General features: G+C 38.9%; 2 protein-coding genes across 4 annotated transcripts in view; one reads left to right on the top strand and one right to left on the bottom strand.

Moving 5' to 3' along the window:
* Window positions 1-882: 882 nt before the first annotated feature.
* Window positions 883-23,653, top strand: LOC134533959 (waprin-Thr1-like). 3 transcript variants are annotated; one of them, XM_063371804.1, is made up of 5 exons: window positions 883-980; window positions 16,773-16,841; window positions 18,391-18,561; window positions 22,124-22,221; window positions 23,513-23,653. In XM_063371804.1, the coding sequence occupies exons 2-4, from the start codon at window positions 16,781-16,783 to the stop codon at window positions 22,213-22,215; spliced, it is 324 nt and encodes a 107-aa protein (XP_063227874.1). In that variant the 5' UTR covers window positions 883-980; window positions 16,773-16,780; the 3' UTR covers window positions 22,216-22,221; window positions 23,513-23,653. The 3 variants fall into 3 exon arrangements, with proteins under 3 accessions (XP_063227874.1, XP_063227873.1, XP_063227871.1); XM_063371803.1 differs by lacking the exon at window positions 883-980 and adding an exon at window positions 10,322-10,437; XM_063371801.1 differs by lacking the exon at window positions 883-980 and adding an exon at window positions 11,609-11,749.
* LOC134533956 (vitellogenin-like) overlaps window positions 23,565-27,076 on the bottom strand; it is a 47,185-nt gene continuing 43,673 nt past the window's right edge. The window contains exon 24 of the mRNA XM_063371797.1: window positions 23,565-26,385. Coding sequence (XP_063227867.1) covers window positions 26,200-26,385 — 186 coding nt within the window. The 3' untranslated portion in view covers window positions 23,565-26,199. The remainder of the gene's footprint in view (window positions 26,386-27,076) is intronic.

Raw genomic sequence — 27,076 nt, 5'->3', positions numbered from 1 at the left:
TTGATATATATTTAGTGCATTTGTGCTATTTACTGATAATTTTAGCAGCAAGAAATAAGTAACCACAAAAGAATAAATATAAATTTCGAAAGGGCATAAAAAAAAGCAAATTTGCCAAAAAAAACTTCCGGCCATACAAATATAATATTAGATACAAAAAGGACAACAATAGCAACGATTTTTTAATAAAATTTTAAACTTCAAAGATATAAGCATATTTTAAAAATAAAAACAAAGATTTTCTTAAGGGCATAAGTACAAAATCCAAAATATTATCAAACGATTCCTAGTGAAACAAACTTTTTTTTCTAAAAAGGGAATAACTTTCACCGTTTTTAGTTTAGAGCTAAAATTACTGAGATATAAGCCTTTTTATTTATTACATGCATAGTTATTCGTAAGGTGCCTAAAGTGCCCATTGAAAAAAGATTAATATAACAAACACTTTAATTTAATCATTAAAGCGTGTTCCACTGATGTAGCGGTATTTTAAATGTTACTCTATTGTTTCACTTTAATTTTCTATTTTATACAGATACCTATGGAGTAGGCTAATATTTATGCTTCACGATAAGCCTGTCTCCAAGGTATACATATATCTTTGGCGTTACAAAGTCATTGAGTCAGTGATGAGCGTGACTATACCTATATAGGATTTTACGTGAATATTTCTGTTCCATTCACAAAAATTATTACAGTGCGGTACTTATACTACTTAAGATAAGTTTTTGCTTGAGGACGTAGTTTCCAAGACACGCCGCTACGCCTTCCCCCACACGAGCCCCTTCCTACCAATCAGGCACGTGCTTACCTCGGCCGGAAGAGCCCGGCCGACCAGGAAGATAACTGGAATCGACCTCCTGGGAGGAACTGTCGCCGCTTTGTGCCGACCGCAGCTTCCTCGAGACTATCGATATTATCGGCGAGCGAGGAGGAAGCAGGGGTACTCGTGGACGCCGGTCAACGACCGCAAGGAGGGGGTACGTTATTGCGTCTCACTCCCTGTACTTGTTTTGGTTCCGACGAGGTCATTACACTTTTAGAAATGTCCGTAAACACACAATATTATTCCCTCCCCCAGTTCCTCACCCACTTTACAGTAAGTTAATGATGTGTAACATCATGGGTCTCGGTGTACGGCATTTTGTAGAAGAAATTTCGTGAACGGAACGGAAATGTGTAACACACATTGCTGACACCAGTGGCGGATGGCGCTAACCAAAGCCCATAAAGCCAAAGGGAAAATTAATAATATTAACTGTTTAATAAATTCCTGGTTGAAAATCAGGTTCAAAGCCGGGTTTTACTATTTTTTTCAAGTCTTTAACACTTTCATCAGAGCCGTTTCATTATATAGTTCAAAAATTCGGTCTGCAAATCGACTGAATGATTCGATAGTCGACGTAGCTGCTCCGGCAGCGAATTCTAGCGGCTGGTGCGGGAACTACGTTGGATTCGCGTCCAGATATGTGGTTGTAAACACAATTTACGTTATTCATCACGTTCGACATTAATTTTTAAGACATCTACGTCTAAGTTTCGTACTCTAAAGGTATTTTAAATTGAGAACACACGAATTTGCTCGTTACCGAGGTTAGATAATTACAAATCATTGGCAAGTACTGAAAGACTCGCTCATATATTTTTTTGACGTGATAACGTCTTATATATCGATGAACGCCGGCTGCACGTACGAAAAAGCTTGACTCATTGTCACGTTCCGCCTGAGCCGAGCGTGCAAGAACCGGCCAACCACCGTGCGAGAAAATCTTCTATAATATCAAACAGGTTAAGGCGGGCTTTTTAAAAGCAGCAATTTAAAAAAAAATTATTTATTCGTCCAATTTCGTTATTTCAAATTAACAATTTATTGACATTGATTTGATTTCAGTTTATTTCTATAACTAATTGTTCGTGATTATATTCAAACAAATTATTTTAATTAAATTTGCAAAAAAACTGTAAATAATATTTGAAAATTAAAAAGTATGCAATTTTTCATCAATGTTTTCTTATGACATCACGTAAAATTATCGTCCGTAAACCGACTTTACAGACAACCCCCCCTTTTTTTTTCTCTTCAGAATGATTGCAATTGTAATAATACTGCCAATAGATACCAATTTATGGTCTTATAAAAATGAACAAACAGTAGAATTAATATATATATTAAAACTTCTTTATAAATAATAATGTTAAATAAAATTAGATTTTGAATGTTAAAAAGCTGAGGAGTATCGACCTGGAAACAAAGGGCACTATTTACTCTTTACGGCAATTTGAGCATGAAACAAAACTATCTCCGTTTCCTTAACGGTAACACAGGACCGTTTATCTGGAGCCCGCAATCCCTGTGATTTCGGGTGTTATCGCTGCTGCCGCTGCTACGGGTGCACCCCGGGTGGGAGGATTTAGCCCGGAGGGGGGGGGGGGGGACGACTGATTGCAGGTTTCCTTTCTGCTGATTAAAGTCCGAGCATTCGTAGCGGTGGGCACAGTTGCCCAATTGATCAGAACAGCAGACTGTGTGTGAGCGAACGTCACGGGCGTCAAACGTAACCAACCAAGCGGGCAAACGAATCGACCAACACCGCAAACGGGGGACATCGGACATAGATCACAGATGAAATTGCTTCCACGGGGATTCGAACCGTCCCCATAACACCCCCGAAAACCCCACAGCAATCTCGTTCATTTGATTTCCACGTAGTTTCCCGATAATTTACATCAGAAATGTATTTGCGACAAACAAAGTGCTTGTTCGCGCTTCGAGCGCTATTCCGCTGAATTAAGCTGGAATCAATAACAGCAACTCGTAACATGGGCGCAGCCAGGACTAAGGTAGAAAAAAAAAGGGGGGGGGGGGGGGCAAAGTGAGTTATAAGATTTTTTTTGATAGACCGGTTTCTGGGGGTTCTAAGGTTTAAAGAATAACCACCAGGGAAGAGTTCAAATTTATTTCGTCAAAAAAATTTTTTTAGGCTACCTGATGACACTTAAATGCTTATTTGAAATATGAAATTCTTAATTTTTTTTTCACTTATGAAAGGCACTTTGGTTTCCTGCTTAAGATTTGATGTCCTAATACGTTTTCAAAGACAGACACGGCTACTCCAAGTTTGCATATTCAGTGGCCAAAAATTTAGCCCTAATTGAGTCATTTTAGGCTGGTTAATGCAGGGCAGGATTTAGGGGAGGGCAACCGGGGCGAAAGCCCCGGGGCCTCCACAAATGGAGGGCCCCCACAAACGGAGGGCCCCCACAATAGAGACTTCTGAAAAAAAAATCTTTCAAATTCCAAGTAAACACTAGTTAACATCTTTTCCTTTAATATTCTTTTTTCGCTGTTTTACCTTTACCTACAGTACTTTGTACATACATGATTATATTATTGTTAAATATTAACAGAAATATTGATTAACACTAAAATTTAATTTCATATAATTCTTGTCTCCGATTATATTTATGTATGTTTTTTTTTTTTTTTTTTTAAATACTAAGAGAATCTACTTGATTTCACAATAAATTAATTATTGGAAAACTAGACCGAAAAAAATTGTTCATTTTATTTCGAAAATAATTTGGGGCCAGGGGGCCTCCGCTCCTCTGTTGCCCCGAGATCTCCAGACCTCTAAATCCGGCCCTGGGTTAATGAGTAACATTATTATTGAAAAAATATCATCTAGCTTCAGAAAAAGAGGCGGGATAGCCCCACTCTGCACCATTTTGACTACACCCTTGACTGGCAAGATCCTCGTTTTTTACCTAAATAACCTAATTTATGTCAATTACTAATAGGGGTAATATATGGCATTCAGTTTCCCGGGACACTTCCCACGCTCGTGTTTTGATTCCCGGCAGGCCATTCGGATCACGAGGCCCGTTAAAGCTACGCTGATTATCGGTGGCAGCTGAAAGAGGGGTTGGGGGGAGGGACTTAACCTCTCCTGAAGTCTTGAAAAAAATAGGAGAGATTTAGGTGAAGGCAGTGCATTATTGTGGATGATGCAAGGCGAGCTGTTATGACACCTGTAACTTTGAACCACACAAGAAAAGCTGGAGGTGTAAAATCTGTCATACACTTACGACGAATGGTTGGTGATTTATTTTTCAATTTCCTAAATTAGAATGAATCGTAAATGATTCTTATCCGTTCAAGCAAGTAGGTCCTGTTGGTCGAGGGCATATAGAAAAGAATATGCGATATCAAAATATTTAAAAGTGTTACTTTAAAAAAAAAATTGTATTTACGTATTCATTTGCGGAACTGCTGGTGATTTCCTATTGTTTTGCTTTAAGTTATTTCTTTCATGTGGGAATTTTCTTAGTCATTGTAAACACGTCAGTCTCAAGCGTGTTTGGTTATCATACATTAATCAAAGAGTTTATTTTTTAACTAAAGAAAATTTTAATAGCTAAGTCAATTTATTTCCTTTTGCCTGTCCTGCCAGAGATAATTCTTTGATGAAATGTATGAGCGTATCAAATATTGTTAGGAAAGAGGGGTTGGTGCTCAAGAGAGATATAAGAATGTATGTTGGTTAGGCCTATATCTGGGGGTGAAGGGAAGGTTTGTATGTGTTTTGTATATGAATTCTCCCCTCCCCCCGAGGAAGAGAGGGGGTTATCCACAAGAAAGTTTGTAAAAAGAATTTTGCTTGAAAATGAATTTTTAGGCTATCTGATGCTTTTTCAAAACCCGTAATACTACTCTACCTCTACTTATGATTATGTCCTAAATATGTTTAAATAACAAGCTACTCATTAAAATTTGCACAATACGTGACCGTAAAGTGAGCTATACTTTAATCGTTTTAAGCTGGTTAATTATATGCATTGTTATTGAAAAAAATAATCGGTCTCAAAGAGGTAATAAAATGGAGGGGAAGGGAATAGATCCCACCCTGATTTTCACTTATTATGTCTTTGATGACATAAACATAATTATAAGCAAAATAAACTGCGAGTTTTGGAAACCACTTCGACTCAAACAAGAACCACGACCATGAATAAACAACCTGGAAGACAAATTAAGCTTCCGTCGTGCGAAGTTGGAGTAATAGCAGGAAAACGGATATTTTTTTTCTTTTTTCTCGGGATATTGTGCAAGAGTGCGTGTTAGGATCGTTCGCAGAACTCTGACGTTTGACCAACGTATTTTCAAGGACGCCTGGTCTTGAATTATTGCTGACCTATGGCCGAGCTTATAAACCACCCAAGGAACCCAAGGACTCAACACGTAGGTAACTATTGCAACGCCGATCCATCATATTGTCATCCGGGGCATTTAGCATGTGTGTGTGTGTGTGTGTGTGTGTGTGTAAGGCCAGTACCCGAAGTTTATGTAACTCGCTTAGTGCACTATATTGCACCCCACAGTTTTGTGGAATCACTTGGATCTACAAGTGAAGTGTAGGATGTTTGGCACACGGGTCTAAAGTTGCCCGAGCCCGTGGTATAAACAGTTGAAGGTGTATTTTGTATTCAAGAATATCATGGTCGTTAAAAAAAAAATCCCAAAAGTTCGCAAGATATCAATACCAAATTTACAAATACAAATTTCTTCCCTAAGTTTATTTTTATAACATTGTTACGAGTGGAAAAATGTTTCCGGAAAGGAAATTCTAAATAGTAATTTGCAGTTTAATTTATTACCCAATATTTACACTATTAGTAAAATTACTACAATTAAATGTCTTTCCACATGTTTATCACTAATTCTCAAGTCCACTATTTACTCTTCCCTCCGGAGTTCGGCTCGACAGTGGCTCTCTCTCCAGTTCGTCTCTTACCGTGAACCTTTGTCTCAGCACACTACCTTCGCTCTACTCACTCGTCCGCCGCACACACAACACCGCGCCGGATGCTCCGGTTCCCGATGATCCAATATTAGCACACGAAGCCATCACTCGTCACCATGTGTCGCTTGCCCAAGGGGGTCAACCCTCTTCCCTTCACTACTCGCACAGGTCGCTCGGTATTGTCATCAGCCTCGCGCGCACACACGCCGGTGTCGCCACTGGTCTCTTGTCACTCGCCCACCGGAGGTCGGCTTTGAAGCATATGCCTGGGAGGCCCTGCTCTGGAAAGGTCCCGTAGCCCTCCGAAGTGTCGCGTAATTTAGGTCGACTTGACACTCGAAGCTACGAGAACAGTCCTAGTTACGCCACTTCACGCAGACGAGGCTATGAGAACGAGGTGCCGCTCCTAATCGGATTACAGCAAAGGGACTGGCGGTAACTGTCCAGGAGTTGGAGCCTCCCCTGTTCACTCCCCCCCTCCTTCCCGGTATGACAGCGCGCCGGGCTGACTGGCCTGCCTTGTTGCCTCGACTCTAGTATCCTCGTAACACTGACCCTTCTTTAATCCTTTTCGTCCCGAACATGTAACAACGTGCTGCTGTTGTCCATGCTGCGATGCCATCCTACGGATCTGGCAACCGTACTGAATATGGCTTACTTCTTGACAGATGTAACATTGCCGCCGTCCTACAACATATTTTTTTTTGTATATGTTGCCGTGGCGTCTCCTTCCTCATAAGGCAGTCCCGCTGGGTACGTTCCCGTTTCGGGCACCTCAATTGAATATGTCCTAGTCCCTGGCAGACGAAGCACCGTGTGCTATGTAGAAACTCCGTTACGTGAGATCCGTCTCCGTTTCCGTGTCATTGTAGAATGGGCCGCTGAACAACCTCATATTAAGGCTGGTCCACACGCAACGTTTTGCACACAGTTTTGATTGCGCAGGCAAAACTGTGCAAACAAAAGGTTGCAGTTTAGCCGTGTCCACACAACACATTTTGCAGCCAAGTTTTATCCTATCAGTTGCGAGAATTCTTTACTTTGGCCAATTCTTTCCGGTATACCGACCTCAAAGAATTAGTTTTTTTTTTGTGATTTTATCTCTGTTAGCCGCGATGTCAACCTCTTTGTATTTTTGCAAAAGTGCTTCATACGCTTGACTTTTTTTTGTCCCTATCGCTATATTCTTTTGATTTGACCCGCCACAAACACGGAAAGGACTTGTACAGACCAATGAACTCTGTTAGAAATCCACGTGAACACTGTCGCAAATCGGTCATCGTTTAACAGATTACACTGTTCCGGCACAAATACCGAGGGAGAACTGAGCCCCGTGTACGGAGAAGACGGAGGAAGTGTCCACACGCTACGACAAGTCTGTGCAGGTCGACTAAACTGCGCGGACATAAATGTTCTTGGCCACAGTTTTCCTTCTCCGTGTTCCGTCTCCGCGCAGTTCACAAAACTGCGCAGTTTTCCTGTCTACACGCTACGTCTTGTCTACAACGATGTGACCTGCGCAGGTAAATCGTTGCTGAAAACGTTGCGTGTGGACCGGCCTTTAGAGTGATACAGGTGGTGCAGTGGTAAGACACTGTACTCGCAGTCCGGAGGACCCGGGTTAGAATCTCGGTATGGGCCTATTTGATTTAGGATTTGAGTGGCTTCCAGAAATAACCCCAGGAAAATTTCTGGGATGGTTTCTTAGCCTTCCTTGGGCCATACATAAGCATATTTCCTTCCTCAGTTTCCTTGAACTGCTTTAGATGATAAATGCATTTCTTTCCTAATGACTCGCTTTCAAGGAAAAAAATATATGCTGTCTCGAGCGAGTAGGTGTCTCGTGCTGAACAAGCGACAACGCGCTTATTAACGCACGACTTCTCGCTGTAAACGTATAGCTAAGTAATTTAGTTCTGCGTAATTGAGGCAATCAACTTTGACTTTTCTAGGCCGCACCGTCTATACACATCACGCACGTTTGGGCGACCCTCAGAGTATCCTCGACACAATGGACTACAAATCTCACCTCCCTCCTTTCCCACTCCAAATTTCCTACAGTAGTTTGTCCATCATTCTTACACTTATGCGTATTTCAGATTGGTGCCAAACAAAAAACAGCCCAGAATTCTGTATAACACGTGTTAAATAACACTTAAAAATTTTATGCGATTGCATAACTTGTACTAGAAATTTGTACTCTTTGTTCTTATCCTTCATAGTCGTCATAATAAGGTACGGTTCTGGATCCGGTGTTCCGAGTTAAACAATCTAAAACACTACAGTCGGTAGCTGTATCCGAATACGCAGGTATGCGTCCATACCACACACATCCCTACATCACTTAGAAAATGCAGCCAAAATGTAGAGGACGCATTTCTAATGGATGGATAGTAGCCGAATACTTTTACTGCTAGCACCGCCTGTTGACAGCTGTTCATACTAATAATCACGTAGCCATTTTGAGTCGTGATATCTACGAATAATAAGCAAAACGTAAATAACAATGACCAATTAAAAAAATGATGTAGCGCGACTGTTATAAATGTCAGCGATCAAAGTATAAATTTTGTTATGAATCTCTATTTGAGTCATGACTTATGCTTATAACTTTACCTAAAACAAATGTTATATACAAACAAACTAAAACACGATTCCGAAGCTAATGGATGTAGGGAAACTTTAGTGCATCACTAGAACCTCGAATTTAGTGGACGCATGTAGGAATACCGAATATCCCTTGTGATAATTAGGAAGCAACGAAAAGGTGGCCCTTAGTTAGTATCAGGATACAGCATGTGTTACGTAACGTGTCTCAGATATGACAGCTCTCAAGAGAGCTTCCAATCAAGGGCGGTTCCAGGTAAACTTCTCGGGAGGTGCTATAGCGCAAGGATAGGATGCAGTTGTAAACATGAAATTAAATAATTCAGAGAGTGACCTTAGAATATTTAAAAAGTTGTGGTCTTAAATACAGAACTTTTAACCGGTCCATACAACGTTTGATAAAATATAAGTGTAACACGTGAGTTAAAGTATTCAAGTAAAATTAAATGTACCCTTCAATATTAAATATTTACAAAATTTCGCGCTTTAGTGTAATTGAACTGCCGCTATCCTGTTTGAAGCGTTCCTTTGCTGATTTGTAGTTTGTAGGAAGGCGATAGAGGGTCGCTCAGTTGCTACCTTTACTCCATTGTCTGCAGCTCTCTCTCTCTCTCTCTCTCTCTCTCTCTCTCTCTCTCTCTCTATATATATATATATATATATATATATATATATATATATATTCGATCTTCCACCTTCTGCCGCGGAGATGTTTGGGGCGGAATTGGTTGCCGTATAGGCGCCAAATAGCAATTATGCAATTGAGCAGAGACATGCGCTGCTCTGTGCATGGCCTAGTCACTTCGGAGCTGGAGCTCGGCGCGGCCCGCTCTACTGGTCACACTGACGTGACGTCATGGAGTTACGTGTGATACTAAGGTATACTGACTACCGTGCACGAACTATTTGGACAGGTGCGCTCGGCGTTCTGCGTCAAATTGAAACGTGAGTGTCCACGCACATGGTGCATCAACCATAAAATCCCAACCGACGAAACAATTACGAAGCTCACTACAAGTTAACACGAAGCGGCCATTTCAGAAAAGGTCACACTAACAACAAATAAAAAAATCCCTAATACACGCACTTTGAAAACACTACAAGCCGTCTGGCACAGGTCAAAAAGATTACGTATTAAACTTAGCCACTTGGCAAGCGGCCTCAAACTCAACTAACGCATGGACTGACAAGTGTTTCGTAGGTTAAAAATTAAACTTTTTAATGTGTAACATATTAGCTCTCAGCATACGGCATTTAGTTAGAGTAATTTCGTGAATGGAACGGAAATGAGTAGCCACGGTGCTGTCATCTGTGACGAATGGCTCTAACCAAAGTCTACATAGCCAAAGAAAAAAAAAATTAAAGTACGCTTATTAACTGTTTAATGAATTTAAACTAGATGTGCAGTATTTTAATAAAATTCCTTGTCGAAAATCAGTGTCAAAGCCTGGGTTCAGTACCTATTTGTTTTTCAAGTCTCTTTCGCTTTTATCAGAGCCGTTTCATTATACACGCAGTTCAAAATTTCGTTCTGCGAATCGAATAATTTGATATAGTCGAAGTAGCTAAGCTGGCAACGAATTCTAGCGTGATTCGCGTCAAGAGATGGTTGAAAACACAATTTGCGTATATTTTTATCACGCTCAATATTATTAAAAAAAAAAAAAAAAAAAAAAAGAATTATACGTTGAATTTAGTGTCCGGTTTTCGAATTATCAGTTTATTTGCGATTGCGACACGAGAACACGTGAACTAGCTCGTTACCGAGATTACATGTTACGCCTCTCTGGCGAGTACTGAAAGACTCGTTCACACCCCCCCCCCCCCCCCCCCCCCCCCCCCAACCCCATGCTCGAGTAACATTCTCACTCACGACCTCGCTCCACTCGGCGCGCCAGCAAAGTGGCCTCATTATTGCACTCAGTTGTTCCCGAGGCGTGGTCGGTTTGCTCCAGCCTCCGCCGATCTGAGCTCCAAGTTCAGTAGCTGTCCGGTCTCGTCGCGGACCTGTTCGTCGGGAGAGCCATGGGTGAGTCCCAGGGCCCTGGGAGAAACTCTGTCGAGACTGAGGCAGGACCGGATTTAGGGGAGGGCAACCGGGGCGAAAGCCCCGGGGCCTCCACAAACGGAGGCCCCCCACAAACGGAGGGCCCCCACAATAGAGACTTCGGAAAAAAAAAAATCTTTCAAATTCCGACAAGTAAACACTAGTAAACATCTTTTCCTTTGATATAATTCTTGTGTCCGATTATATTAATGTATGTTTTTTTTTTTAAATACTAAGAGAATCTACTTGATTTCACAATAAATTATTAATTGGAAAACTCGACTGAAAAAAATTGTTCATTTTATTTGGAAAATAATTTGGGGCCTGGGGGCCTCCGCTCCTCTGTTGCCCCGAGGCCTCCAGACCTCTAAATCCGGCCCTGGACTGAGGCCTTGTTTTTTTGACGTGAATACGTCCATAGTGGGAGGCAATTTGAAAAAAAAGACGAATGGTAACAAAATCGGGGGATACAGTTTGGTGTTGCAGCTAGATTATCTATCATCTCCGTCCAAAATTTAATTACACCACTGGATAGCTAAAGGATCGAAGAATTCGTTACGCCAAGTGAGGACTGTGACGCATCGCGTGCGGTGGAGGGGGAAGCGCACGCCATTTTGAGGTCATTTTGCTGCGTTTCGAGATTTCCATTAAGTATAACTTTTGACTCGGAGAAGCTACTACGTTCGTTTGATTTCAATCGTCAGCTCTCGTCAAAATCTATTAGTGTAAAATAGTTACAGTGAATATATATGGTGTTAAAATAAAAATAATAATCGAAAATATAAAAATGTCGGCTTATACGAAACTTCTTAGTTTTAAAACATGTTTGTAAAATACATAAAATAGCGTAATTTATATTTTGTATAGAAAATATTACCTGTTACGTACACGTATTCACGTCCAACACACAGGCGTGCCCATGACACAGCCACACCCCATTTTTTTTAAGCAGTTAGTAAGTAAATAAATCCACATAATTAACCTAAAACTTTGTATCAGAACTTCTATCCCGAGTTTTTGTTTGCTAGTAGTTATGGGCCCATCCGACAGGTGGCGCGATATGTAGCGCGTAACATGGTATCAGTTTCACGTAGCTGCTCCGGCAGTGTATTCTAGAAGCGGGTGCGGAAACTACGTGTGATTCGCGTCAATAAATATAGTTGAAAACACGATTTGCGTATATCTATCACGCTAGGCATTATGTTTAAGAATTCTAAAGTTAAATTTTGTGTTCGAGTTTCGTATTTTAAGTATATTTGCAACATGAGAATACATGGATTTGCTCGTTATCGAGGTTAGTACTCTTACCTACTGAAAGACTCGCTGATATTTTTTTGTTCTTTTTTTTTTAATTTTTGTACTTTAAGCATATGAATAAATTCGCAAAACCATCGTCGAAATTTAAGTTCCTAGTTGGCTTAAAAACCTTGTTATAAAAGTTTATTTCTTAAAAAAATTACGGGGAAGAGCCCCTTGAGCCCATTATTTTATTTTTCTTCTGGAGGCAATTCCGTACCCACAGACCCAATAGGCAAGTCTCCTCTGGAAAATAACAGAGCCTTGCCAAGTCGAGGGTCGCTATCGGTGAGTCCGCGAGCATGCAGCTTCTTCGAGGTATGTTAAGTTACGTGAAAGGGGTGGGGGGCATGATCGCTGACGCGCCGGGCTCTCTCGGAGAAGGTCGCGACACCCCGGCATGACTCAAGAGTCAGGAACTCAAGTGATTCGTAGTCCACTGTAACCTTGGCTCAGCGATGCCAACTCCTACAGAGTGTTCCCCCTAGGACCAAATTAAATTCCCCTAGATTTCTATTAAAAACCCCTAAAGTTGTAATTGTACACCCATTTGAGAGCTAAAATTATTTTCGCCACTTGTGATGCTGTTCTTTCTTCACTTTGTTTTCAAGATATACACTTTAAATTCACGCCCTCAAAAATTTTCTTAAATAATGTACCCACTAAAATATCCCCCTAAATAAATTTACCCCCAAAAAAAACAGCATTGCAGCTTTGTTCCCCCTAAATTTGGGGGGAAATCCCCCAAGTTGGCATCCCTGCCTTGGCTGTCCCGCCACCTGTGAGCCGGGCCCGTTTCGCAAGCGGAGACGGATCACGTAAACGGAGACGGATCCCCCGGAACGGAGTACGTATCTACAGTAGCATGCATACGGACACGGATTACGTTCACGGAGAGCGGGAAAATACCACACGTCGTAGTTTTCTTTTTTTTCCTTTCAGAAGTGGCGGGCAATTACGTTTAGTGGTTAGTGCCAGGGCCCCCACATGGCCGGTGCTACCGTTGCTACGGCAACGTGGCCCGCCATTGGGGGGGGGGGGGGGGGGGGGGGGGGGGAGGCCCGTGAGTCTAGGGGCCCCGCGAAGGAAAGAAGAAACAAATTAAAACCAAAAAAGTAGATAATTTTCAAATAAATCATAGAAAACAATTAAACAATCAGGCCTAATTTTAGTTACCGACGAAATATCACACCAGAGTAATACGATTCGGAATATGCTGTGCGTACAGAACGTGTCTCAATCTACAACTGTGAGTAACAAAACCAACCAACATCCGACGTGACACCATGTTACACTCATTTATTTGCCATTATTCAACATAAATTTACGTTGACAATCTAAACACTGACTTAAAACTAGTTTCAATGTGTGTTTGAAAAATAATTGTGATTAAGGTTAAGAATTAATATAACTAAAACAATATACATAGAAGCCAAAATATTTTTAAAATCTTTTTAGTATAAAAAATGGGGGGGGGGGGGGGGGGGGGGGGGAATTATCATGACCTCTAGCAACGGGGCTCACAGAATAATGTGGGGGGCCTGGTTAGTGCTGCTATATATTACACCGTTACGAGAAGCATCAGTAATGTAAAGAGACGCCATTTCTGGCTTTTTATGAGTGCTAACGAGAGTGGAAGTATGTCCATCGTTTCTTCGTAATTTACTTCATTTTATTCATTGAAGTTTAGTAAAAACTATTAACAAGGTGTTTTTTCCCACTTGCGTATAGTTTTACTGTTGTATGATTGGCACCATTTTTCCCTAAATGCATTCCAGTATTATGTTTTAGCAAATTGTTCAGTTTTTCTAAATCATTTGTTGCTGGGTAATACAAGCTCAGAGTATGTGGAGAAATGTCGCCCATTAGATAACTGAAAAATAGAAGTTTCCTTTTGATGTCAAAAAATGGAATCGTGTCTTTGGTTAATATCGAGGTCGTTTTTCATTTATATATAAATGATTAAAAAAAATAGTAGTAGAGGATAGGAAACAAATGGTTTAAATTAATTCTACAATTTTTAAAGCATTACGTTCACAAAAAAAAAAAATTATAAAATTGATTCTGTTTAATAGTTTGCGCAAACTTTTGAATAAAGGAAATTTTTTATGTATAATATATATTTTTTATTCGCCTTTTTTCGAATGAATCTGGGCGTTTCTTATATTTATTCTTAAACTGATTACATAAGTTATATTGATTTTGTTTTCAAATATTCCTAAAAGATAATAGTTAGCAAGACAAAATGTTCTCGATCACACGTTAGTGGCCTATTTTCTGGTACGTACGTTCTTTGAATACGTTAAAGACATAGGTACGTCGTTGTTGGTTTAAAAAGGAAGTCATTTGAAAAACCCCAAGACCAGACAACATAGATGAATACATAAACACGTGGAGAACAAGCTAAAATCAGCTGATGTCAAATGTTAAAGGCCTAGACAGCACAAAGAATTCAGCGGAAGGATAAGTCATGAAAATATCACGGCACAGAATAAGATAGTGGGGTGAAAACGATAAGACTGTTATAACTGGAACAGTAAATACAGACAAACAACAACCTTGGCCAACACAGCGAGGAGCAGAAGAACCCAACTATGAAAATAAACATTGACGATAGCACAGAACACAGCAGGCTTTCTAACACAAGTTTGGACGTTTCGGTATCTGACATCTGTTCCCGTCAAAAGGCACAAACAGTCTATCAGAGCTTATATTATTTTAAGGTGGCATACCCAGAGAAAGAAAATTCAGGTTTTAGTGTTGCTGCAATTTTTTCCTTTGAACCCTCTCAAATTCAGTGCATTGGATTTTTTTTAACCAGTCCAGACATTCCGCAATGTTTCCCATGTACCAGAAGAAGAAGATTTATTAAGGTGAATTGTATTCTTGCAATAATTTTTAAAAAAAGTTAACTTAACAAAAATAAACACTTCATGCAAACGAGGTTGGGGAAATTAGATTCTAAGCTCAAACAACATGCACGATATTCCTCCAATGTGTACGCGGCATTGCCTAACAGGGTGGGGAATGGCGTGCAGTAGCACTTCCGGACATAAAGTAAAATACATATTGAATTTACACATTTGTATCCTGAGTATACGCAAACGAATAGGTGACGATTCATTATATGGAGTTTCAGATATAATTGCACATGAAGTTCTTTCTCCACTACGGGTCAGCTCGGCAATGCCCAGATTTTACGTTTCGTTGAAACGAGCGACCAATAGATGCCGAATATGTATTTGGAGGGGGTGTTAGCCACGCTTGTTTGCGTTTTAAATATGTTTAAAAATTTCTCAAGTGAATTAATATCTCGTTTATACCATTAATTTGTGGTTTATTTTTATTATAAAAGTAAATACTGACCGTGCGTCACGCACTCGGAACTCAAAATTCCCCCTGGCTCCTCCTGGAATTAAAAAGCTTATCACCGAGGGCGCCTGCTCGCTCGTTCAAAACCGTGACTGTGAAAGTGGATTAATAAACTGTGCTTTATGGAAAATTTTCTGTATATTGGTAGGAACGTGCTAGACAAGGAAACGACGCGCGCCAGATAACCCGGGCGCCTGGCGGGCCCGAACGGTCACTGACGTCACGCGCGCATGCCCTCTGGGATTATAGCAGCCTGGCCTCACCATTCCCACCCCTTCCACCGCCCCCGCCCCCCCGCCTCCCCCTTCCACGCGCTGTTATCCATCCCCTGGCGGCCTGGGAATTCCGCGTGGACTGGCGTGAATAAGCGTCGTTATTCTGGATGCTTCGAGCGTCGGGCCGGCCCCGGGATGACGCGACACGCCGCAAACACTCCAGTAAGTTCCAGAATGACTGCCAACGGGTATAAAAGCGGGGACGTCGGCCTTCGTGGGAGTTCCAACAGGCGAGTTGAGTGAAGTGCGAGTTCGGCGAGCGGCGTGACGAAGAGCGACAGGACCGTGCGAGTGTGACCGAGTGGCGCGAGACTGTGTGTGCGAACCACCGTCGAGCCTAGCTCCAGTGAGGAGTGTGAACTGTGGACTGGGCAGATACTTGGTGATTTGTGAACAGACATTAAATGTGGTGATTTAATTAGTAATGTAAATATTAATAGTAAATAAAACAGTATAAAAATTAATTGGGTTATCCTTACAAACCCGTTTTTCCCCCACTTAAACAATAATTTTAAGTTTTCTGCTTTTTGCATGCATATAGGCCAAAATATGGGCAGTACACCACATACAAGCACCCTATCCAGAGATAACTTGTGTCGGTTAAAACCCACGCACAAAACTCTTGGGCCGTGCAGGCCTCCCTTGCGAACCCTATAGATTTGCGTCCATGAATATAGTTGAAGAAATATAGGCCTATAGTAAGGAACAATCCCAGCATTTGCTTGCATTGATTTCTGGATGCCGTGAATAACCAAAGTCAGATTGGTCTTACTGGTATTTGAGCCCAGATCCCCTTGAAAACGGGTTCAGCATCTCACCACTGTGCCATCACACTCCACGCCATTTTTTTTTTTTGGTTTTCACAGTTGAACTGACATGTTTGAAAACCAATATTCAAACAACATTTCCACCCATTTTACTGCATTGCATTTATTTACATAAATAAATTTTTCTGAATTTGTTTATTTTTAATATCTATCAGTGTAAGTCCTTTTCAGAACTTAATGATGCCTGTTAGCAAATCTATTCCCCCCCCCCCCCCCCCAAAAACCAATAGATATTAGTGATTTTGTGACATTTTTATTTTCAATATAATAATAATACATTTTTTCATCATGACACATCATATTATGTAGGCTAGTGTGTTTTTCTTTATCATGCTGATATGTACAGATAAAGTCAAATGAATTTCTTTGGATGAATACTGCTTCAAGAATGTTTCTTCATGCACTGGAAAATTTTTTAATGAGTGCAAGAATTGTTATAATTTTAGAGTAAGTTTTTTTTACAACTTATATGTAGCTAATTTTTTTTTCAAAAGAGGCATTCAAAATTAAATAACAAAAAAAAAATATTATGTTGCACATGTTTCAGATTCAAGAATGGCGATTTTTTTCATCATTTTCATGGCGACAGTAATTTGTTCATCAGCTCAGCCTGGCAGTAAGTAAAATAAATAACAATATTAAAATTTTTCAACGTTGCCAATACATTTTTCCCACTAACGAACAATGGCATACTATCTTGTTTATCTTTAGTATAGCACCATGGCAAATATTCCCTCAATTTAAAGATAAAACATAAAATTTATGCATATCAAAAAGCCAGTGAATTCTATGAAATTATCTTCATTTGAATCACTGAAAAATCAGTGATTATTTCAGAGACTCTTATTACACGATCATGTACAAATTTAAACAGATGACGTCACTTATATGGACTATTCTTCATAATGCATTTGCACTGACTTACTGTTAGTCACTTTCACAATATCAGCAGAATTTTGAGTGAACAGGATACCACAGTGAAAATATAGAAGATATTTTCAACATACAATTTTATAGCTTCCATATCACTTCTTATCCTTCAATTGGTCATACCTGAATCTGAAAATGAAAAGTGAAAAAAATAATAGTTTCAGCAGGCCATCTAAATACTTTAACCATACTTTGACCAAAACCTTTTTCACCGAGGATGTTTGAGTAAAACCAGAGTTTCAATGGACTCACATTTAGAATACTCTGGGATAGAATCCTGGGTCCAGCCATACAGAATTCGGCTTCCCAAAGTCACACCAGGCAAATACTGGCAGAGTAACATGGTTGATTCCTTCTTAAACAGCGGCAATGGTCGATGACTGGTCAGATCACTCCCCTCCTCCTTCACCACCAAGGTGATCCGTTTTCAATCTCCTGTAGAGTCCAACCCAAATTTTTTGTTTGTGGGAAACATACATGGCATACGTTTCCATGAGCTATTGAATTTTCTAGGGGCACCTCCCCTCCTCCCAACCCATGCATTATATAAATGTTATAACTCATATATCATCCCTCACCCTCTCCAACAATTCCCCCAATGTCGAAGAGACTTTGTGCTGTGACTTATTCAGTCATTTATCCATCCTTCCCCAATATCTATGACCAGTGCCATTGATCGTGAACATCTCTGAAGACTTCATCGACGAAATGTAAAGCTCAGCATGAATACAGATTATTTTTTTTATTAATAGTTTTAAAGGGCCTTTTGAACTGGAAGCAGTGGCGTACGAAGCGGTGGGGCCCAATAAGCTTTTACAAAATTTTGTGACCCAATTTTTTTTTTTCCAGTAATGATGGAGAATTTAACCTACAGCTTTATTTAAAACTCATTCCCAATTTTGTGACAGCACTGAACTCTTTTTATATTGGGAGAATATGGGGGACGGGGTAGAAACACTTTGGGGTGGGGGTGGGGGTACAACCACTTGGCCCATTTGTTGGTGTGAATGATAAGAAATTTTCTGTTTTGGGGGGAGAGAGGGGTTTACAAGCCCCCATCCCTACTGTATACACCCCTGTTTCCTGTTTGTTACCAAAAACGTTTTGGAACTAAATAATATTATTTAAAATGTCATGCAGCGTACGCAGTAACAAAATACCAGTTTCCCACTTGTCCGTACACCTTGTCCCCCGGACCGGAGGGATCCTCGTGCGTGTGTGCTTGGCTGCTGCAGGCAAGACGGGGTTCTGCCCGCTCAAGAGCACGGTGCAGAGCTGCAGCCCCACGTGCACCAGCGACTACCAGTGCCTCGGCGACACCAAGTGCTGCCCCAACGTGTGCGGCGTCAAGTCGTGCGCGGGCTCCGGCCCCGTTGCCGCCGGCGGCTCCAAGTACGGCGGCTCAGGTAGACGAGCAGGGCTGGCGCGTCCATACAGGCGAACTAGGCAACCCCGCCTAGGGCGCCAAGTAGCTGGGGGCGGCGCAGCACGACACATAACAGCTGACATAATATGTTTAACGATTATTGAAACTAGATGAAAATGGATTTTGTAACAGTTTGGAATGTTTATATTGATATTAAGTAATTATTTAAAGTCCACGGTAATAACTAAAAAAGTAAAAAAAAAAAAAACACAAGTCTGTTTACATTTGATTGTTGACAAAATCTTAGGCTTACGTGATGTATTTTGAGGCAACGAAAATTTTTTTTTGGGGTGTCCGGCGGGGGAAGGGGGAGGGGCATTAAGGTTTTTCGCCTAGGGCGCCAATTTACCTTTCACCGGCCCTGTAAACGAGGAATAATGTTTCTGCGTGTAGCATCTTAGCTCTCCGGTGAACGGCATTCAGTGGGAGTAGTTTTTTGAAAGGAATGGAAATGTGTAACCACGGTGCTGCCATCTGTGGCGGATGACGGGAACCCGAGTTCACAAAGACCAAGGGAATCTTTACAGTGTTAACTGTTCAACGAATTTAAAAAGATGGGCAGTATTTCAATAAAATTCCTCAATGAAAATCAGGTCAAAAGGAGGGGGTTTAGTATCTTTTCTGGTCTTTTTCGCTTTTATCTGAGAAATTACATAAATATAGTTCAAAATTTCGGTCTGAGAATGGAATAGTTAAATAGTTGACGTAGATGCTCCAGCAGAGAATTCTAGTGGCGGATGCAGAATCTACTTGTGATTCGCATCCAGATATTTAGTTGAAAACACGATTTGCATATATTTTTTACACTGGCATTATTAAAAATAATTCTGCATTAAATTTTGTGTCCGAGTTTCGTATTATAAGTGTATTTGCAATATGAGAACACATGAATTTGTTTGTTACCGAAGTTAGATGTTACACATCTCTGGCGAGTACTGAAATACTCACTTAAATTTTTAAGTTTAACTTACAATGGATAGGGTAACGAATGTGAAATTCTCGAAGGGCAATAACGAAAAGTGAAACAATGAGTGGTCGATGACAATTTTGCATTATAGCACATGAACCTACTTGCACACTTGTGTATTTGCTCTTGCATACATGCATATTTGCACATTTTCATAAATACAGAATTTATATAGTTGCATTCTTGTAACCTTGCTCATTCGTGTACTTGCACACATTTTTATATATTTACCTATATGCAAAGTTTCACTTCTAATGCATGCAGCAGACATGCACCTATGTGTTACTTCATATTTTTGAAACAATCATATTTTAATTTGTAATGTAGAATACAAGTCACAAATTTCTTATCTTATATACTAGTAGATTAGTAGTTACGCTTAGTTTTAATAAAACTTTACATACAATTTCTTCCCATCCTCGCTTTATCACAAGTATGGAATAAAAAAAACATGCTATTATTGATTTCCAGTGAGGTTCAATACTTTACAACACCTTGTTTTTTTTAATGATGTCAGTGTAGCCAGATATACTTAAAACGATTTTGCCAGAAACTTTCAACTTGCGAAGATGAGACTCAAAATGCCCAAATTCTTCCCTCTAAGAAATGTACGTAAAGGTTTCCTTAAATATTTAAAAATTACATTTAAAAATAATAATTAGTAATACTTCTCTGTGGATTTTACAAACTGGTGGATAATTGCTGTGCACACTTGCAGTGACTGGTTGACTTCAAATAGAATGTAGAATTTTTATGCTGACCAACTTCCGAACCCAATTAGTAGGAGAATTGGAATGCACACAGGACATGCAAATTAGGGTAATCAGTAACTGTCACCCCTTCTCCACGACCTATAGTAAAACTTTTTTCTATTGTTCTCTAACGCTCCCTCCTCCTGAGGCCACCCCTCCCCTTAATTCATTAATTATTAATTTTTATTAAATCAATTTGATTGTTGTATCTTCTTTGCGTACTTCCCCCCAAAGACCTTGTTATTTCAGTTTCACTCATTGATCATTTAAATAAATGACTCTCAATTATTTTACTGTCTCCAGGCAGACTTGGACATATATGAACGCACCCCTGAGAAATAATAAGTTTTTATACTTTTTAAATTTTTAAATACAAATACAAATATTGTACGGGTTTTGTGTAAATTTTATTACATTCCTTTATTAGGTATCTGAAGAGTTTAATTACTCATACTTTTAACGTATGCAGTTCGATTTTTGAATGATCCAACGGTCTTTGTGTGTGTGTGTGGGGATGCCGTCCAATGCGCTCAGCTGCCATCCCTCCCACCATCGCCCGAGGCCGGGCACTTCAAGACCCCTTGGGACATCATAGTTGTGCGTTACAGATAAATTCATTCTGATCAACCTTAAGTTTTATTTGACTCTTTCTTACATCCTCGGAGCTCGCCTCAGAAGGACTTTGTCATTAACGCGAAGGTATTGGTCCATCCACGTTGGTGCGCTGGACCTTAAGAAGTCAGATTCGTGTCACAGAGCGATTTATCCAATTTTTAAATTTGTTATTCTATGTTAACTGCTTTGTAGTAAAGCATAATTAAGCGAGTGAGCTAGAAATGTGTGTTTCTCTTCAATCACATGGGAGTGCTTGAAGGTGTGGAGGCATGTGGAATGCTTTAAGAGCTCACACGTTCGACGTTGAGAGCGAACCAGGTCTTTTGCCCATGGCTTTACTGTAAGGGGTCAGGTCTCGATTTCTTGCAAACTTGGGCTATGTCATGCAGTGAATCAAGTGTCTTATCTGAGCCTGTGTCGCCTGTAACCATACTGTGGCATCATGTACTCTCACCGACTAACACCCCGTGGTCCAATGACCCAGTGTCAAAATACATATATTTATAAGGAATTGACTATTGCATGCGGACTGACTTATTTCCATGTATTGGACCACAAAAGCAAGCTGTTCAGTAAAAATGATTGAGTCCATCATTAAACAGGTTATTTTCCAATAAAACTGCCAAATAAATGTGACATAGCAGACAACGGTCTGTTGTTGAGGTTATAAAATCTTGTGTCATTATCTATGTCAGAGTTTCAATACAGTAGGATTATTTCATTATAAGTAAACTTAAATATGTTCTGTATCAAATTACTACTTTACATTTAACATTTTTGACTAAAAAATATTTTTTGGTGTACTGTTAGTAAATAAACCCACGTGACTTTATTTACATCAGCTTAATTTGACAGTCCTGTTGGCAAATCATAAGCCAACAATGGCCCCCAATGAAGCCAAATATTGAACGAAGCATTGAGGACATAAATGGTATACCTCCTATTTGGTTTTCATGATGTATAGATATATGCATATTGCAGTTAATACCAATACTTCTGTTTTGATTTCTGTTTTTTTGGTTCAGTCAAGAAGGCACTCATCCTAATATGTTGTCAGTTGAAACAGGTGCAAGGCATACTATTTTTAAGTCTAATTTCATGTAGTTGACAGAAGTGTGCCAATGATATTGTTTATGTAATCTAAAATTGACTATTTTGTTTTACACGGAACCTATTTTTTTTCATAATTGTTGTTATTAATTTTACAGAGTCAGTGTACTGCGGAAATGTGAAGTGCAGTGGTTCCGAGAAGTGTGGATACGACAAAAGTTCCAAACGAGAGAAGTGTGTTCCTAAGTGATGAGCTGTAAGTATTGTTTTAGTTAGTTCCTTTCAGTTCATGTATTATAAGTGCTTTGCAAAGTTATTAGTTAAGTAACATCTATGAGTAAAAAGATTTTAATTTTATTTAATATCTATTAAATAACAGTGAAAAACTGTAATTCCAAAGTCCAAACTTTGATTTCAACATTTTTAAATTTCAGACTTCTCAATTGAACAAAATGTGCAGAACTTTAAATTAGTTAGCCAATAATTAGTTAATGAGGAATAGAAGGCAAAAGATGTATTAGTTTAGTAATACGTACATCCATTGGCGATTGGCCAACTAGAAATAGACACAAGACTTTAAGATTCTTGCAGATAAAGAGAGATTTAAATTTTAACAAACGATAAAGTATGTAGTTCAAATGATTTGCAGTTTTCCTTCCGTAGTTATTTATTTTTGCTATCTTTTAAATGGGAAATATCTGAATTTTTATGTTCAGCATATACATGTTTTTCTTTTTTGTAAAATTAAAAAAAAAAAAAACTAAGGCTAGGTACTGCTTTACATGGAAAATTAAAAAACCGGAAAACATACCTGCACTGCACATTAGTTTTGTAAAGAAAAAGAAAAAAAAAACACATTGGATCAATTTTACACTGCCATAAAAAATTTAAAATATTTATAGCAATATTTGTTGTCTACTAATAATGAAACTTAAGGCAAATATTCATATAAACTAATACATGCTATGAAAAAAAAAACTAATATAATTCCTTTAAATATTAATAAATTCACTTTGAAGGTAATTTTTGAAAATTTACCATACTATTGTATTTATGGGCTTGCTTAGAAGTGATAAAAAGTACAGATATTTCCCTTAAATTTTTTAGGAAATATTTAAATTCATAGGAAATATACCAAATTTGCATGGTTAACTTCACAAACAAGATATGGGTTAATAATTCCCATTCATTGTTGGGGAAAATTACCAAAATTATTTAATGATTGTACGTATCTCAACTATATGTTTTTCTTCTTCAAATTTACATTATATTAATATTAATGTTTTTTTGGTCTAAATCAATATAGGTTGCATTAAACAATTTTTCTTCTTCAAAATAACAATATTATATTTCAGTTGCTACACAATTAAAATTATAAAGCAAAAATTTCAGTAATTATAATTAATATAAATTTGAATTGTAGCATGATTAATAAATTATCCCATAATTATTGTAAAATGCTTTTTGATATGCTGGAAAAAAACTTGTGATCAAAACATTGTATGGCATGATAAGCTTAAAACTGATTACCTATGTTTTATTTTTAGGAAGATCCTGATTTGAAAGTCTACATTCATAATGCCTGCTGCAAATGAATACTTTTAATTAATTAATTAATTTATTCAATCAGTTATACACACAATGATTTCCACTTCACTGAATTTGTTGCATTAAATTTGGACTTTGTATTTTACTAGTCAACTGTATTATTAAGCTTATCCTTATGCTAACAGCTTACCATTACTGTAATCACTTGAAAAAAAAAAATGTAAACTAATGCAGCAAAACTAATAAATGAATTTAAACAATGAGAACAATATTTTTTTTAACTAGCCAGCGATTATACAATGCAAATGTGTCCACTCTAAAATTAGAGCTTTGAACACCCATCTGCAGCCATGGAATAAGGTATAAAAATTGGGTTTTCATAAAAACCATTAAATAATCATGGAGCTACAGAAAATGATGTCATTACTTTAATGGTTTCAAGAACTCTAAACATTTACTTTGATTTGACATATAACACAGATGGTTTTAAATCATGAGTTAACTAATCTGCAATAAAAATTGTTGTATACATCCACAGTTTTAGCTGTTTAATTGATCATTTTTAAATATTTTCTTAATTGTTTTTATGAATATATATTTGTAACATAGTGACTTGCTAAAACTTGCTAAAACATCCATGAAGTTTTTCAAACCACATATAATGATGCAACCATTCAAGAAATCTTCCTGACAGGTGTTATTCTTGTGGAAAACATCTTCTATGTATGCGTCAACTATCCATAGCAGTCAATAACTAAATAGCAATTGTTTGTTACATCTCCATTAGATTTAGGCACACTTGTCAAATCAGATAGTTGAAGGGTTTGGAATCAGTATTGAATACTAGGAAAATATCATTGTGAACTGTTCAATGCTGGTATAATATATATTTGACATAACAAAATTATCATCTTAATATTGGTTGTACTTACTCCTAAATATGCTAAGGAACTCACTTATTTTCAAAGAAGTCATTATAGAAAGTTCCTATAGTGTATGGAGGACTTCTTACATAACTGTAATGAAATGGAACTGATGAATGGAGGCATGTGTTCTCACTAAGCATCCAAGAATGTACAAAACAAAACTTTTTATATCTCTTTATATCATTATATTACGTGTAGATAACATATTATTTTTAAAAAATTTTCTTTAACAGACAATGTTTTGATTCCACTGAACTGCTGTTGAGTCAAAGAGTGAAAAATTGATCTCAACCAAAAATTCAATAATTTACTATGAAGAAAAATGATATGCCATTGTCTATTTGAAGACAGGCTTTGAAATACATAATGGTCAATGTAATTTTTATGCCTTAAAGAAATACATTTTTTTAATACTTCCTACAGAGTCCTCACCTTTCTTATCATTATCACTACATAGTATAAAACAAAGTCGCTTCCTGCTGTCTGTCTGTCCCTATGTATGCTTAGATCTTTAAAACTACGCAACTGATTTTGATGCGGTTTTTTTAATAGATAGAGTGATTCAAGAGGAAGGTTTATATGTATAATACATGCATAATATAGGAGAGAAACACTGATAATTTTAGAGGTTTCTAATGTGATGTCGTAAATAAACACATTTTTTTGCGCATACATTGGAAACGCTGGCTAAACCCTACGATATAGATCAAGATAATGTACTACAGTATTGAACACCTTAAAAAGGTCTACAAAAAATTCCGCAATGGTATATGTCTATCTCTTAGGGATAACCCACAATAACATTTCTTATCCTTTATTTTTTACGAGAAAAATGGCATATTTACGAAGCGATTTTAAGCAATGCAGCATTAATCCTTATCCAATTAAGTACCTTAAATACATTGTGCATTTTATATAGATCAATATGGCCCTTTACAGTATCTAATTTAAATGAATATTTTCGAAGATATTACAGATTTAAAATGCAGGGACATAGCGGTTGCAGCGGTACCGGCCGGGGGCCGGTATATAGTAGTAGTATATTTAGTATCCGCATTGCACCCGTGCGAAGCCGGGGCGGGTCGCTAGTGTTAGTACATTGCAGACTTTGGAACGGTGCTAACTTCATTAACAAATTTTTCTGAGTTTGTTCAAAACAATTTATACGCTTTAACATACGTTCTTTTATTTGTAGGAGTAACTAAACTATATTTCATAACAAAGTTTAAAACCGATGCTTGATACAGCTTTTCTTTGGTAAAATTTTGTTATTGCTGGGGTTTGAAAATACAGTAGAGTCCCGCTAATCCGAAAATCCGCCTAATCCAAACAGGGCTAGGATAAAATTTTTTTTATATAATTTAAGAACTAAGAAAAGTAAAGAAAAACAAGTTTTTTCAAGTAATGTTGTACGTTTATTAATATGTACATAAGAAACTTATAATTTATCTATCTATCTATGTGATAAATTAAAAATATTATATGACACTAAATATGTACGCTAAATAATAAAGGTGTATTTTTTGTCTGTCCTTCCTTACGTATTTGATGTATCAGACACTAAATACGCCTCAAAAAGACAATATATGGCATTATATGACAAAATTCCGCCTAATCCGAATTTTCGCTAATCCGAACAGGGTTCGGTCCCAATTAGTTTGGATTAGCGGGATTCTACTGTAGCACATTTATTGGCATAGGTGTGTACATATAGTATTATTGTCGGAAGCACAGAGCGAGGGCAGGGCCCGGCGGCCCGGCTAACACCTGCCGGGGCGCTCGGGCCGCGACGCCGGCTCGCACTCGGAGTCCCGCAGCAAGAAGGAGCGGCCGAAGTCGCCCGCCGTCGCGAGCACTCGCCCCCCAGGCCCCGCGAACTCGTCAGCCAAGTCGCCGTCCTGGTCGCCACACAGCCCGCACATCCTGCCGTCCAGCCGGGGCGTCGACTGCAACACACACACACACACGTTGCTCGCGCTGGTTTGCCGAGTCGAGTTCCTCAGCCTCTCAGCACGCCCCCCCCCCCCCCCCCCCCCCCCCCAATGTCGTCAGATCGCTGGAAGGACTAGGTGTGGGTGTTGCCTCAGCCTCTCTCGACACGGCCTTCACCGACGCTGATCCCCTCGCCGTGTGGGGGCTGCGCCTTGTTCCGTTGGACTCGGCCCCTCGCGGGGAGTACGTGTCGGCCTTCAAGGGTTTGGGAACTACCGCCTTTAGAAAACAGCGGAGCGAGAGCTTCGATGAGGTGAGATGGAGCTTGCTGGTGGTCGGGTTGGGGCCGGTCACTCGCCTCTCGTCGAGGCGATCCAGGGTCCCGTGTGTGGCGGGGACAGACAAGCACGTGGGAAAATGTGGGGAACATTGCAGTGAGCGGGATTGGGTTTTCCTTTCCTCAGGGTACTCTCTTTTCCCCTCTACCATTACATTCCATCGCATCTCCACCCGTCTCTAATGACTAACAATGAGATTCTGTGGTTTTATTTTGTAGTCAATTTCATTTTTAAAACACAAGATTTTGGTGTTTTATTTTTATACATTGTCTTTATTCATGAAATGGTGCATTATTCAAGAAATATGAAACTTTTTTCACCAAAATAGTCTTATTTTGAATAACACATGATGCACTTATAAAATAAA

Source organism: Bacillus rossius, chromosome 7 (assembly GCF_032445375.1).
Source record: "Bacillus rossius redtenbacheri isolate Brsri chromosome 7, Brsri_v3, whole genome shotgun sequence".
Classification (NCBI taxonomy): domain Eukaryota; kingdom Metazoa; phylum Arthropoda; class Insecta; order Phasmatodea; family Bacillidae; genus Bacillus; species Bacillus rossius.
Note: the sequence above shows the minus strand (reverse complement) of the source record. Positions and strands in the feature narration are given on the sequence as shown.